General features: G+C 37.3%; 1 protein-coding gene across 1 annotated transcript; it reads left to right on the top strand.

Moving 5' to 3' along the window:
* The first annotated feature begins 5,697 nt into the window (after nucleotides 1-5,697).
* LOC112189864 (nuclear pore complex protein NUP35) lies at nucleotides 5,698-10,541 on the top strand. Its single transcript, XM_024329239.2, has 4 exons — nucleotides 5,698-5,839; nucleotides 6,663-7,266; nucleotides 8,614-8,725; nucleotides 9,685-10,541. Exons 2-4 carry the CDS (start codon nucleotides 6,692-6,694, stop codon nucleotides 9,994-9,996), a joined length of 999 nt encoding a protein of 332 aa, XP_024185007.1. The 5' UTR covers nucleotides 5,698-5,839; nucleotides 6,663-6,691; the 3' UTR covers nucleotides 9,997-10,541.
* The last annotated feature ends 5,725 nt before the right edge of the window (nucleotides 10,542-16,266 follow it).

Genomic DNA, 16,266 nt, shown 5'->3' with positions numbered 1-16,266 from the left:
CGAACCACGCTCTGTTGATGAATGAATGCCAACGTAAAGAGAAATTTGGCCTAAATGGAAAGATGCGATCCAGGTTAAGATGGATTCTCTAACGAAGAGAAAGGTTTTCGAGCTAGTGATGCCAACACCTTCTAACATAAAACATGTTGACTAATGGGTATTCGTTAGAAAGCGTAGTGAGAAAAAGAGATGGTAATCTCGCCTTATGGCTCAAGGCTTCTCATAAAACGCCCTGGAATCGACTACGATAAGACATATTCTCTCATAATGGATGTCATTACACTCCACTACCCTGTCAGTTTGGTAGTTTCTGAATAACTGAACATACATCTTACAAATGTGGTCACTACGTATCTCTATAGGGATCTAGATACGGAACATACATGAAGGTTCATGGTAAACTTCATTTACCCATGTAAAGTGGCTCTAGACCACGGAGCGCGTTTACAAAGAGGTTGAAACGCTCGCTAAAATGACTACTTGATTGGGAAGGGATATGCCCACGTGTTTTCATAACAAGTTTCGGATTCCATCGCGGTTCATGTTGGACATGATCTTCATTAGAAGCCCTTAAAGAGTTAAGGGAAACCGCTGAACACTTGAAATCCGATTTTGAGATGAAGGATTATGGGAGAACACGATTATGTCTCAGTTTGGAACTTGAGCATCGTGTCGATAGATGCTTAGGCATTTTGACAAGGTCAAACCTTCAAGCACCCCCATGATCGTCTGTAGTCTTGATCATGAAAATGATCCTTTTCGTCTAAAGGATGATGACGAAGATGTGCTAGAGGCAGAAGTATCTTACTTGAGTACAATAGGCGCATTGTTGTACTTAGCTCAATGCACAAGACCGGTGATGCAGCTTAAATAGCCTCACAATTTAACCCTACAAAATGTAGCTGTCAGTATAGGATAAGCAGAGATCGTTCATTCCGGGGATTGTAGGGTACACCTACACTAAAAGGTCAATTAACAAATTAAAGAATAAAATAGGGGGTTTTGAAATTTGGTTCCTAATCTACTTAAAATAAAAACGAAACAAATAAAACCTATATACAGAAAATTACTAAGTGTAAAAACAGAAAATTCATTTCAACATGCTACTAAAATGTGCCAATCTTAAATGCCTAGATAAGAGCCCAAATGAAAAGCCTTAGCGGATCAATCCATTTATCTAATTCGTTCTAATGTAGGATTGGATCGGAAAAGTCATTACCAAGCCTAATACTGCTAATTTTCGAAAACACTCAGCGTAGTTCTCTTAACTAGTAGTATTATCTAACCCTCGAATCAACTCACACGTGCAAATTAACCATTAGACATAGAATTTAACACGTAATTTCCAGAATCGTTTAACCATTGAACATAGTTTTTACCACTTTTTAGAACTAATTGCTACTTGTTTAACTCAACGTCTTAACAGATAACAATTACTCTTGGCAAATTAAGCAAACACACAAGAACTCTCACCGTTATTCTAACATGCAAACTTATGAACCTAACTCTGAAAATTACCTGAACACGTAAAAGGGCAAGAGATTGTAACATGCATCATAAAAGAATTCTTGAAATTAACTAAAATAATAAACTGAAAATCTCAAAAATATTAATAAAAATATTATGAAAATTTCATGTCTCCAATTACACAACTCGCAAATCCAAACACACAAAACCGAAACAAAAATTATAAGTAGCTTCATAGTTACACTTTGAAGCTTTTCTCAGTGGCTTAGCAACACGGTCATGAACTCGTCTCTGCTATGGTGGTGGACCGTCCTTGATTCAGCCCCTAAGAACTTCGTAGATTGACGGATGGATGGTGGTCACGGTCTTGTAGGTGATGGAAGTTTATGGAGTGAATTGGGCAGAGTCTCAGAAAAGTTTTTGGCCAAGAAATGATCTCTGCTGGGAAGTGATCTTGGCTGGGAAGTGATGCAAATTCAGTTCTGGACGTTGCCTATTTATAAGGGAGCATTGGTTGGCTTTTGTCGATCATACCCTTCATCATTGGACGGATGGGATTGCATCGTAATTCCTTTAATTTTCCAACTGAAACATCTCCTTTAAGGCCTTAACTCCTCTCATAATGGGGCAATTCGTTTAATTTCCAAGCTGAAACATCTTTCTCCTTTATTCTCCAACTAAAAACATCTTTCACTTTATTTCCCTTCTTCATTGCTTGGTCAACCTAATTTAATAAAGGGCACAAAATTAAATTCTTTTAGAGAAAATAAAAGAGATTAAAACAATTTAATTTCAGAAAAATACACCCATAAATTCTCTCTTAAGGCCCACAGATTAGCATGACGGTGAGGAATCCTGATCCAGCTAGGATTCTTCATGAATTTTGCGTTTTCTGCCTATTTCACGCCAAACACTCTACAAGACTCTTCAAATGACTCGATGACTCAAAACATGAAACTTAAGGGAGAAACAAGGTTAACATGGAGCATATACTCATTAATATCGTCGCACATTGTGCTCCTATCAACCGAACATCTCATTTGTAGTGAACTTGTTAGCTAAGGTATAGCTCTGCGTCAACGCGACACCATTTTGATTGGTATAAAAGACATCTTTAAGTACTTGAGATGTACGATTGATATTGGCTTGTTCTATCCCTATAGAGAGATGATAGATTCGGACCCATCACACACCAGAAACATCGCCAACGCTGGCCTGCGTTCTCTATCCCCACCCTAAAAATGACATAAGTGTTTTGGAAGGTTTTGCTGATATTGGGTATCTTTCTTACCCATACAAAGGCCATTCCCAAAATGGTTAAGTGTTCACCATGGATAAAGATCGTGATATCTTGGAGGTCTACAGAATAGACCCTAGTCGCTATATCTTAGTACAATGCAGAGATTATTACTCTTCGCGAAGAGGTTCGTGAATGTATATGGATTAGATCCATAATTATGCATGTTCGAACAATTGTGGTTTGAAGTCTACCACAGATGAGCCTACGAGCATTTAGGATAATGCTGCTTGTTTTGAATAAATGAAGCAAGGCTACATCAAAAGCGACATCACCAAGGATAATCAGCAACAACAGACTTTCCTCAACATCAAAGTGAACTAAGTTCAATATGAGGACAGTGTGGCAGGCTTGCTCACTAAGTCATTGCCTAAATTCGACTTTCGAGAAATATGTTGGTTGCATCGTTTGCGGAAGTTATCCGAACTCCCATGACCGTTGTCATCAGGGGGAGATGCAGACATCAGGGGGAGATGTTTAAATGTATGGTCTCGAAACGTGAAAGGTGTGTTGTGCTCTTTTTCCCCTTCGACCGAGGTTATTTTTGTCCCACTGGGTTTTTATTACTCGTCAAGGTTTTTAATGAGGCAACGAGAGAAGCACCGCATTTGGGCAACACAAGGGGGAGTGTTCAAATAAACCCTAATTTGTGTTTGGCCCAAACTCTAGGTTACTTGACCTAGTGGTAATAGAGTTTAATTAGAAGGATCTAGATTCCTATTCAATGTACGAATGCTTTCCTTGTATGATTGAGATTCTATGCATTGTAATCCTCTATATAAAGAGGCCCCTATTATCAATGAGAACACACAAAAATTTTCTCTCAATTCTCGTTTCCCTAAAACACAATGAATTTAGTTTAAGAAAATTCCAAATCAAATTGTTTTGAATTTATTTTATATTAAATGATGGGCCATATATAGAAATTATTATTTTTACTTAATTATTTTAGGTAAATTATAAAACGATATGACAATATAAGGAAATTCCGAAAGAAGTAAAAAAACAATTTAATTGAATGTTATAAAAAAAAAAAAAAAAATTTAGGGAGGCAAGAAGAGTATTTTTTTTTCTTTCAAATTTCTTTGTCCTTAATTATCTTTTTATATGATTTGATAAAGTCTATTAATAATTGAAAAAAGTTGGAAGTCCAAATATCAAATTTGGCGGTTCAACTAGAATCAGCCGAATTATTATATCGAGATCAAGAATAAATTAGAGCGTGTTTATGAAAAGTGGCCGGTGGGTAGTAGGAATACTGATTTTTATTTTATTATTATTAGTTTTAAATAAGGGTTGGTGCGGCCATCCTTAAGTCTCTATTAATAGAATTGCTAAATACAATTGGGAGACATAAAATCTAAATTGCAAATTACATTAAGTGACTAGAAAGCATTTAGAATAATAACAAGACCCTCCACTAAATTTTTGTATTCAAACACGCACTAACTATCAAAAGTTGTCATACAAGCAAAAACAATCTGGACAAGTCTATTTACTTTACAACGATAATACACCATAAAAACAATGCTAATAGAAAGCCACAAAACAATTAGACCGACTATGTTGCTGATTAAAAAAAATTTTGACTGCACTTTATACTCTCCTACCACCATCTATTCGATAAAACAAACAAGATGCTGCCTCGTTAGGACAAACAGGACACACGAAATGTATCCACAATTGTAAAGCCAACTAGCCAAAGAAAAAAATGGATAGGTGTTCTCAGAAAAAAGAAAAAAGAAAAAAAGAAAAAAAAAAGGAGCTTCTATTCATACTTCCATAATTGGCACTTGGACCTCTTTTTTTTTTTCCAAGTTATAGCTGACTTTGTTAACTCAACTCAAATTATCAATAAAGACACAAAAGAGGAAAAAAAATTCTTTTTTTTTTTTGTCGAAAACCTTTTCTTTTCATTGGTATGCAGATTTCAATCCCAAGTATCTATCGCACCATAAAAATGGGTGCCGGAAAAGAATAACTTGATAGACAAATCTTGGATAGAAAAATGTAATAGTCAAAGTAAGGAAGAAGAAAAGCCCTATGATTCTTTACTTCTTTCTCATTCTTTTTGGTTTGGTACTGGTGTTGTCCAGTATTGCTTAGCCGCCAACAATAGCTTTTATCTATGATGAGGACCCTCTTCATGGTCTACAATTCTGGCATCATATTGCATTGCATATAGGATCGCCTTGGCCTTCACAACCATATCAACATCATCCCTGTAAATTATATTGCCTTGTAGTCTATAAATCCTATCCATTTCTAAAAGAATGTCTTTGATCCATTTCACATCTGTCCTTATAAAGAGTGAAAATTGAATCAAAGTGGATGAAGTCATAGGTTCTTGGGTAAGTAGACATGGCCTCACACCAATTTTGATAAGTTCCGATCAATCCACTTGATATACCTGCTATTAGTTGAAATTTGATTCAATGGTGGGGAGTAGATTCATAGTGTTTATAATAAATTCTGGTTATGCAAAACCTGCACATTAGCCACCAATATGTATCATGGGCGTATTTGTTGTCTTCGCAATTTTAAATATTGCAGCATGCGAAGCTTTCTTTCTCTTCACTATTGAACCAATTATTTTTCCTAGTTCATGATCATCAGCACCCTGCCAAAGTGGATCTCTTAAGATGACCTCTGAAGGCCATCGACTTCGAGGCCATCCTCCTTCAAAAAGAAAAAAAAAAAAAGGTTTTTATTGATTTTATTGGGGATGGGCATTGTGGGAAAGTCTGAGAGGTGTAAATAACATATTCGTTATTTGTAAAAGTAAGTTGGATGTCTATTAAGTAGGTATATCTAAATACCAATTACAGAGATATGAATAAAAGCTCAAAAAAAAAAAAAATATATACATATATATATATATATATATATATATATAGAATAAGGCGATAATGGACGAGGACAAAATGGTCATTTTGAAGAAATACAACGAATCTAAAGCAAATTTGAAATGGTTGAAGAGGGTTTAGGGTTTCAAATTGGGCAAGGAAGGTAGCTCCCTATAGAAAGAGAAGGAGGAGAAGGAAGGTAACCCAACTTCATTCCTCCAATTCCCAGGTAACTCATCTCTCTAACCAAGCTTTGCTTTTTAGCGGAAAGCCGATTCAGTATTCAAATGGGTAATTAGTTGATTAGTTTTTACTTTTTCGTGCTTAGATTCTATTTTCAACTTCAAACCATGCGGTTAAGTGTTTCAGATTGTGGAATCAAAATCAAAACCATGGGATTAACCTAGGTTTTGCTTCGCTTTTATAAATGAATTCGCTCTTTTCTTTTCTACTGTGAAAAGTCTTGGTCTTTATCTTTCTGGTTTGATTGTGGTGTGCTGAGAGTATTGCACAAGAATAAAAGTAAGCAAATTTGGGATTTTTGTTGTTTTTGGATTGTATTTTATTAAGTGGGTGCCTGAGGACTGAGCATTTTCCTAAATTTGGTTGTAATATGTTAGTTTCGAAATGCACATAGAATCCTGTAGATTTTATTTCAGCCGTAAACTATGCGATTTGGTGCCGTGTATTTTAAATTGTGGAATCAAAGTCACTTGAAGTTTGATACCAGGGGATGGGACTCCTGGACCTAGGTTTTTCGTTACTTATGTGAATGAATTCACCGTTTTGATATTAGTGTGAAAATTCGGTCTTTGTTTTAGACTAAGTTGTCATTTGGTTGCTCAGAGAGTTTGCACAAGGAAAAGTAACAAGACTTTGGGATTCTTTTTTGGGATTCTGTGTGTTGTTAAGTAGTGCCTGAGGGCTGAACATTCTCCAACACTTTGTTGTAATACGTTAGTTTTGAACTTTTTAGTTACCCGAATGAATAGTAGTTTTCTTGTTTGATGTGGAGGCTAAACTCAATGCTATGTTCTGGTGTTGATATTCAGAGGCAATCTGTCTTTGAAGAATTCACAGGATGAGTGCCACTGCAAATAGAACTCCGAAATCTGGTAGGCAGACATTGTTGTACCAAGATCTAGCTTCACCTATCTCGGCCCGGAGAGGAAAAATCTCAACTCCAGGCCAGGCAGCTGCAGTATCTGCTCTGTGGCGCGAGAGTTGTAGTGATCGGTCGGATCTTCCCCCTCCTCCTCTTTACACTTTGGAAGACCGCTCAGACTTTTCCCCTGAATCTGGAATTCAAGATTATCCGATATCCCCAGAAATCAAATCAGATCCCAGAACTCCGTTCCAAAGTTCTGGATATGATTTCTCGACTCCTGTCAAAAACAAATCAGAGGCCAGCACTTCTTATGCTCTCTCAAGTGGACAGCATGGCCAACAGGGTTCGGCAACTATGAATTGGTGGTCACCCTCAAAGAGTGGTGGCGAGCAAGATGACAAGGGAAGGAGTTCACCAGTGGAGGGTGTTGTTCAGCCTGGTGCTTTGATCACTCTTCCACCTCCAAGGGAAGTTGCAAGGCCAGAAATGCAAAGGAGTACCATGCCTGCAGCAAATCCCCAAGAGGAAGAATGGGTTACTGTTTATGGGTAATTTTTTACCACACCTTTGTCCTTTTCTTTTCATCGACATATATGCTTACATCTTTAGCTTATAAGTATGCATATCTTTGACTGTAGTCCTACCTATGCCAGTTACCTTCTCTCTATATCAATCTTTGACTTTTTTCTATCTGTGCTAGTTACCTTCTCTGTATAATCAATCTTTGCTTGTGTTGCATTATGACTTGCACATTTCTAGTAGAGATGCCTTATTCTGGCAAACAATAATCAGAAATATCATTGAGGTATTCTTTTGGGAAATACCATGTTTTATGGTGGTAGGATTGCATGGTGACTTATAGATGTATATTGTGATTTTTCAAATTAATTCTTTCTTCAGCATTATTTGGGTTCAAGATCTGACTTTCTATCATCTTATTCTACCACATCCTCATTGACGTTAGATGTTGCTATTATTCTTGAGGAGGGGCGCCAAAAAAAAAAGAAAAAAAGAAGAGGCTCTGGCCTTATTATTGTGTGGTGGGTGTTCTTCAATTCCTGGTACGGAAGGAAATGAGTTTCGTCTCTTTTAGATACTCTTGTTTTTCAATCTGTTAGAGGTTTAAGACATGCATGAAGCAATTGCTCCACAGAAGAAAAAAAGAAGATGGATGTGATCATTAGTGAGTAGAAAGAGAATAAGAGCCTATCGTGGAATATAAAAAATGATGGATGTGATCATTAGTGAGTAGCAAAAAGTGTTTGGAAATTGGAATATAAAAAAAAATTAAAAACAAATTTGTCATAAAAATGTAAGCTGCATTGTAATCTGATCTGTTACATTGTTGCTGCCTTAGTTCTGCGCAAGTGTTTGTCAATTAGTTCTTCACAGCTCAAGTAATTTGAGTTCAGTGACTTTTGGAACTTTGTAAAGGATCTGGATCAGAAAGCAAACAGAAGACAGATCTTAATCAATCAATCTGATTGTATCTGGTTGCAACTTCTATCAGTAGTTGTAAGTCAGATGGAAACTAAAGAACAAAAAGGTCTTAACATAACTGTAAAAGATTCTGTAATTAATTAATATGTCCCCAAGAAATCAAGTATGATTTAGCAAATGAATTGCTATACTGAGCATGGTTTTCTATGCACTATAAAGAAATGTAGTGGGATCTCTCTCTCTCTGTTTGTGTTTTATTTTTTTATTTTTTGTGCTTTTGGATGTCTCATGGTTGTTTCCAACTTTTGAGGCCTAAGTTTAAGTGATTGAAGCTTATTTGGTCTGAAGTTGCATGAGATTACTTGTCTATCTTAGTTTGAGTTATTAAACTTTTATTTTTTTATTTTTACTTGCTTATCCACATTATGCCCTCTCATAGTGTTTGTTCTTTCCAGATTTTCTGCAGCTGATACAAATTTAGTTTTACGGGAGTTGGAGAAATGTGGTGTGATTTTGAAACATGTTCCTGGCCCAAGAGATGCCAACTGGATGCACATTCTATATCAGGTTCTTTGTTTCCCTGTGTTAAAGATTAGTGAATCGAATATTCATACCAAGCATCAATTTAGCTTCATTGCATCCTTTTTCTGGACTCATTTGTTTCCAGATTTACCAGTCACAGGCACTATAAGAAATGCATGCCAAATGGGGGATGAAAAGTTAATCAGGAATTGAGAAAGAATCCTGGATTTAAAACTTACACTGGCTGAAATAGCTGAATCTACTTTGATTGGTTATTGTTTTTCTTGTATTGAAAAATATTGTACTTAAATTTCCTTGATTTATCTCTGTTGCATGTGAGAAGTGCCACTGTAGATCACTTTTGAGTTGCTGTTTTGTTGTTGAGTAGATGCTTTATGGAAGTCAAAACTGATCCAAAGTGTATTTCTTCTTGCCTTGATATTTATTTGAGATCCGGGGTACAAAATCCTTGATCCACTTCACGCATTGGCACATTTAGTGACATGAATTGCTGTAAAATCATAATCACTTATTTGCAATTGGTTGTCAGCATGGCTGCATGAGGCGTTTTATGTGCCTTGATCATTCTGTCTAAAAAATCGCAAGATCAAGTTCATCTAATTGGTTGTGACCGCTAGATGCTATCACCAAAAATAATGTTGGTTATATGAAACGGAAAGGAATTGTGACATTATGTTTACATTATGTTTAGTCCAGTTAAGACATAAACTTGATGTAGACCATCATTCTTTGGTTAATTATGACCTTATTCCATCTTGTGTTTGACTCTTTTTGTTGTCGTGATCCGCCCATTCTACTGGATATTTTTGTAGTTGGTAGGATATGTCGTGTGTTTTGATTTAAAAAACTTGCGTTTATTTTCCCATCGTGAATTTGTGATTTACCTGGCTGAAGAACTAAACTACTGTTACTGCGACTGCACTGAAGATCGATACTATCAATTTGAGTTCAAGTTTTGAATGTTCACTTTTTTGGTGGTGCAGAGTTCCTCTGATGCTCAGAAGGCTCTCAGTAAGAATGGGATGCAAATTAATGGAGCATTAATCATAGGTGTGAAGCCACTGGATCCAATGCAACGCCATAGCTTAAATGAAAGGCTCATCAACAATCAGGGTTTCATGACTTTGCCACCTCCATCATCCATGAGACATGCAGAACTAGATTCTTCAATAGCCCCCCCTCGCTCTTACTATCTTCAAAATGGTAATACCAGTGCACGGCAATCTGGAGGCACAATTGCTTCCCCAACAAAGTCATTGGTTTCCAAGGTCATGGATTTGATGTTCGGAGTTTAGCTGCTGTGATCAGCCAACTGGTATTGTATTGTGGGATTTTGTCTAGATGTAACTGTTGCGGCATTTTGGTTTACCATCCAAATTTGAAGAGGTGGCCCCCCTTTTTTTTGAAAGGCAAACCCCCTTTTATATTCTCCAAAATTTTCAAAGCTATTGTAATACAGGTTCCATTGAGGTCGATGTAAGACTAGTGATTGGTTTGTTTTAGTTTTCATGCAACAAATGGTTGATACTGTCGAAAGCGAAAATCAATGATAGTGCCTCAGGCTTCTCTTGTCGAAGATTTTATGAGGAGGTTCATTGCTATAATGAAAATTTCTCGAGTGGCATGCAGGGTTATGGCTCCAATGGTATAGAACATTTTATCCAAACCCATACTCGGTGTTCGACTCTCACCCTCCCCCTCTGTTGAATCGGGGAAAAGGTAGAAAGTTGCTTTCAGAATCTCATCCAAATTATGGAGATTATGTTGTTCCATACTTCTATGTATGATACTCGAGATCATGAATCCTGTACTCACTTGATTTCTTGCTTACGTTCAGAAATGTGAGTAACATGGTCTTTAATGCTAGTCGTCAGTTTTGATGTCTACAACATAGGGAAGATGAATATCATCATTCATTCATTCGTCACAAACTCGAATCCAGTTGCTACTAATAACGTTAAGATTTTGAAGCTCTCATAAATTCTTCTGAACTTTCTGTGCTAGGATATGGCATTTGGCACGCAAGACATGAACATAACATTAGTCATTAATTTCTCGGGCAATAATTTCATTTGTATCTTCATCTCAGAATGGTTCTTTTTTCATTTTCATTTGAAGTTGCAAAATAGATGTAGGTTGAGCTTTGATGGTTAATCAATCTAAGATTTATTTTGAGGCACTTCTAAGAATAATGTTGTCATTTTTTTCGTTTAATTTTATAGGTTGGGGGTTTGAAGTCAAAACTTAACAACATTGTATCGGTAAATATGATCACTATATTAAGAGTTAGTTATTCTTAATATTATTATGTGTTGGTGAAATTACAATAAAATTATAATTTCTATATGAGAAACTCATTGACAATAGGCTGAGGCGCGGGTATCTTGCTCTCTTTAACGAGATTCAAGCCCTTTGCGGAACAATGCCGGTGCACCAGAAATCTCTTGATTTGTCCCCTCCAGGATACAACAGCCCAACAACAAGTTGTACGGCTCATACAAATCTACACAAATTGGAGGAACCCAAAGCTCCACCAAAAGAACACATTTCTTTGGCCAAAAAACACACAAGACACTTTAGGGGATTTTGGAAAGAAAGTTGATGGGTGAATAGTAGTGTTTCATAATAGTATTACGTAGAAGCAAGAATATGTTTTACCATGCAACAAATGGTACTATTTATAGGCTCTTAGGACACTCCCTACAATTAATAGGGTAGTAACCAAAAGCCATATGTTACAAAAAATTAAAACCCAAAATAGAACAAAATAAAACACCATGAGTTACAAATAAAATTCAAAATAAATTATGAATTTAAACGCACAAATAAATTCAGAATTTAAACACAAAATAAATTCAACCAAATTTAATTTCAATAAAAATAAAATATTAAAATATTACAACAATATGTATTACATTCTAACTAACTTTTTTTTTTTTTTTTGAATAATGGAAATCCATTGATAATAAAACTCATGCCAAGAAGGCCATTACATACCCATCCGCTGACACATAACAATGGCCAGACAAGAATTCGTGGAGGAGCCACAGTGGTACATAGGATAGACCTACTCTATTCGAACTTATCGCTCACTTATTTAAGTGAGCCTATAACTATGCCAGATATTTTACATAGTTTATAGGCTAAACAAAAGAAAAACCCTATACCTTCCCCTTGCCCTTGAAGCTAGGGCTTGGAGGCTTTCCTGAATACAGTACACTCAGGACATCTTCAGCAGGAACCTTTTTTGCTTTGGGTGGATTTTTGTTCTTTGCTCCCAAAGGCCGACCTCTCTTCTTTTTTCCACCAGGAAGCTCAAATTGTACAGGTTTAGGCATCATACCCTCTGCAGGCACTAGCATACCCCCTGGTGTTTCCACCAAACCCAGAGATTTTGCATTGAATTTAGTAGGGAATTCAGGCATTTTTACCTTCTTTGAGGGAGCAATAGGGCTTGTTTTACCCTCCATCAAATCCGACATCATAAATTACAGTTTTTTGGGAGATGGAAAGGGCCGATCTCTCTTAGCAGGCGGGTCGGTATCCACGGGTATCAAAGCCAATGCATTGTCGTCATTAGTATGTGGCTTTCCTACAAGACGAAGAACAATGGGTTTGCGTACCTTACTAGTCTCACCAACTCCAAAAAGAGACCGTCCCACAGGTGGGAGAATGGGGGTGGAAAGCCCTTGGAAGTGAAACAATCCATCCTTGAACTGATTGTCCTGAAACCCTAAGAAGGGGCCAGTGAGATTCAATTTTCGTGCCGCCGGTTTGGGAGCTTCCTTGACCACCTGCGCAGTGGTTTCAGCCTGACAAGCTTCCCCCTTGTGATACACACAAAGGCAGATACTGCATTTGCCCACAAGATTCTCAAAAAAGAAGTGAACCTCTTGCTCTATCCCTTTGCCAAATTTTAGGGTTTTGTGCATGAAGAAGGGTTTCGAAATTGCATGAGAAACCCTAACCCTAATTTCCCGAGTTGCATCAAATAGCTTTTGATCCAAATGAAGAAATTTACCCGCAATAGAGGCAACATTGGCAATAGTGTGCCTTTGCTCATATGCTGGCGGCATGTCAGTGATGCGAACCCAAAAGAAAAGATCCTCCATCTCCACAGAATGTAGAGAAGCTACTCCATCATATGGCTGCATGACAACCAAAGCACGATTGAAACTCCACGGTCCACCCATCAAAACTTTATTTCTATCTCCCCGAAGATCAAAGGAGAAGAGGAATCTATCCGGTGCTTTCGGCTGAACACTGAAGCCTTTGTTTAGCACCCATATTCGACGAAAATGTCGACGTAGATCAGAAGCAATTGTTGGCTTTGAGGACAGAGGCCTTGCCAGGAGGTAAGACTGGGCATTCCGCTGCGCCCCCCCCATTCTCCATGGAGGAGATGTCTACAACCTCATTGGTAATGATAGCTAGTGAGGTTGCAAAGCTTTTGGTGACAGAATCAATACTAGCCATTGAGAGAGCTAGATGTAGTGCTGCAAGGGTTCAAGAATGGTGGAGAGCGTTGGCAAAGAAGGCCAATTTTTGACTTAGGGTTTTGGTGCGGCACAGAGGAGGCCCCCTAGGGTTTTTTTTTTTTTCATTCTAACTAACCTAGAAAGACTGTATTACATACTAATTGTTAGTTATTCTTAAAATATTAATAAGTATGTGTATTACATTCTAACTAATCTAGAAAGCCTGTATTACATACCACGAGTTAGTTATTCTTAAAATATTAATAAGTATGCTCTAATGAGTTTTACTTAGGGACTTCAATTTGGTGTATGTACTATTTTAGCTAAAATACTATCCAGAGAGCCTTTCTGTGGTACATTAACATATGGGATTTTGTCCATTTTCACCATTTTTAGAGATTTTTTTCCCACTTACCTCATTAAGTTTTTTTAATTCCCTCTTACTTAAAACACTCTAAGGGGGTCTTCCCTAATACCCCATTAAGATTTAGGTTTTGTTTTTAAATTCTTTTTAATACCATTTTATCCTCACCCCTTTGTTACTTAGAGAGAGAGAGAGAAAATAGAAGAGAGAGAAACCATAGGAGACTTCGCCGGAGCCCGGTCACCTGCAGCCGGATTCTGGCCAACTTTAGCCGGAATCCGGCCACCGGAACCTGGTCACTGGCCGTTGCCCACCGGAATTTGCTAAAAATCTCACCGGAAATGTTTTTTTGCCCCCAATAGACATCTATTGCCCCCCAATAGATGACTATCAGCCATGTATTTCCCCCCAATAGACTACTATCAGCCATGTATTGCCTTCGAATAGACGTCTATTGCCCCCCAATAGGACTTCGAATAGTCGCCAGAATGGAACTAATCTCCCTAAATTTAGACAAATAAAACTTTGATTACAGAAAAAAAAAAAAACAAGGAGATTACATCAATTCAAAATGTCTATTGCCCCCTAAACCCTAATAGACATTCAAAACTCTCTCTCTGTTTTTTTTTCCTTTTCTTTTCTTTCCTTATGTCCTATTACTTAAAAAAATTTGGGCACCCATGTCTTTCTTCGCCGGTTTCAGACCTGGACTGTGAGAGTCCAGCGGCCGTATAATGGGCAGAAGGCAAGGTCATGGACGGCGTACGACGACCTAGATTTATGAGTCACGATCGAGAACTCGGCGTAGAGAAGCCTTGTGACCTTGGATTTGTGGCTGAGAATGCTCCAATCGGAGTTCTTGGCGGAGCATCGAAGCCGGACGGGCCTCCAGTTAGGTGACGTTTGACTTCGATGAGGGGTGCGAGAGAGAGTCTTGACGAAGCATCGAAGCCAGAAATGTCCGTCGAATCGAGTGAGGAGAAGCTCTGTCGGAGTCGAAGTCATCTGTGATGGTCCGGATATGATTTTGTTAGAGTTTGAGACCCGAGACTGAGAAGCAGACAACATGATCTCGGAAACTGCATAGTCCGGCCATTAGTGTCGCCGGAGTTAACAGGGATTGCGAGAGAGAGAAGAGGAAGTGATTTTGCAGAAAGGGAGGAGAAAGAGAGAGATCAATGTTGAGTGGCAATGTTGTAGTTTAATTATTAGGCTTAGGGAAAAATGGTCAATTGATGTCAAATTGTGTATGTGACTATGTGGGAATAAAAACTGTTGTTAAGGTAAATGAGATAATTTTTGCTCATTTTGATATAGAGGTAGACTAGTTTGATATAGAAATAGAGTAGTTTGATATAGAAGTAGAGTACTCTCAAATTAGTATACCACTACTTAATATATTATAGTATATTAATGTATTATAAACGAACTCCATGAATGTACTGTTTTTGTTTTTTTTTTTTTTCTATGCTTGGTTTCTCTATACGACCGACGGTTTGTCTAAGAAAACAACATTCCCATACAGAAAAGTAGGTGGTTATTCTTAGTATACCCTCTTAGAATATTTTTCAAGAATAACGTTTTTGTTAAAACTGTTTAGAATCAGGAAGAAGGGTTTAAAAACTGAAGTACCCCATGAGGTGCAGACTGAAGTACCCCATGAGGTGCAGGCGTGCAGCCATGGGTCATGGGAAATTGGGAATTAGAGGTCCTGGAATAGCAGTGGTGATTCCAGTGAAGAGTCCAACAAGTGTACGTGTGGCGTTACAGACTTCAAGTAAACAAAACAAACCTATCACTTCCATAACGATATGTACGCTCACGGGGTCCTCTACATTCTTTCCACCTGTTGCCCTCTGCAACTTCCAACCTCAACCGATATACCCAAAATCCAGAGCCTCAACACATAAAATGTTGCAAAGGCTAAACCACAATAGATTATTGTTATAGATAAGACTAATAGAGTATAAGACAGACCTAGACTACTTTTGTAGTTCTACGGTACCTAGCCCCAATTACCAATATGACAATACATAGGGTTACTGAATGAGTTTTATGATATTACATCTAGCCGAGGAAGCAAGGCATTAAGGCAATGACAAGAATAGAAAAATATATATAGGGCTATGCTCTTCGAAGGTTAGAGGGCTAAAATTTTAAGTCAAGTCTTTAGACCCGGGTGTAGATTACGATAAATGAAAAAAAAAAAAAAACAGAAAAATTATTATTGAGAATTCAAACCTCAAAATATAATAAAAATAAAGTAGAGTTAAAATTTTAAAAATATTTAAAGATGTCGAACAAATTAAATAATGTGCTCTCAAGCGTAAATGACTATCAATTTAAGCTAGTGTATTTCATAACATTAAATATGACCCCGAATGTTGATATAGAATAATACATAAACGAATATTCCATGCTAATATGAGTACTGAGTAGTCTATAGTCTATACTAAGCAAAAACACTTTGCCTTATCGGCAATTTGAGTTAAGTAGACTGTACACGCTGAGCACGCACGATGAAACCAGACACAATTACAGAAGTGAAAGGTTCATATAAGAACTCCCGCTAGCATGGACTAAAAATAATTGGACGTTCACGTAAGTCTTTAGTTTTTATTTTTATTTTTTTATCGAAAGCACAACTAATAAGTTTTTTATTATTATTAAATACAACTAATAAGTTGGTAAAAAATTGGAAAAAGAAAAGAATTTTATATGTT

This window comes from Rosa chinensis, chromosome 2 (assembly GCF_002994745.2).
Source record: "Rosa chinensis cultivar Old Blush chromosome 2, RchiOBHm-V2, whole genome shotgun sequence".
NCBI classification, from domain to species: Eukaryota; Viridiplantae; Streptophyta; class Magnoliopsida; order Rosales; family Rosaceae; genus Rosa; species Rosa chinensis.
Note: the sequence above shows the minus strand (reverse complement) of the source record. Positions and strands in the feature narration are given on the sequence as shown.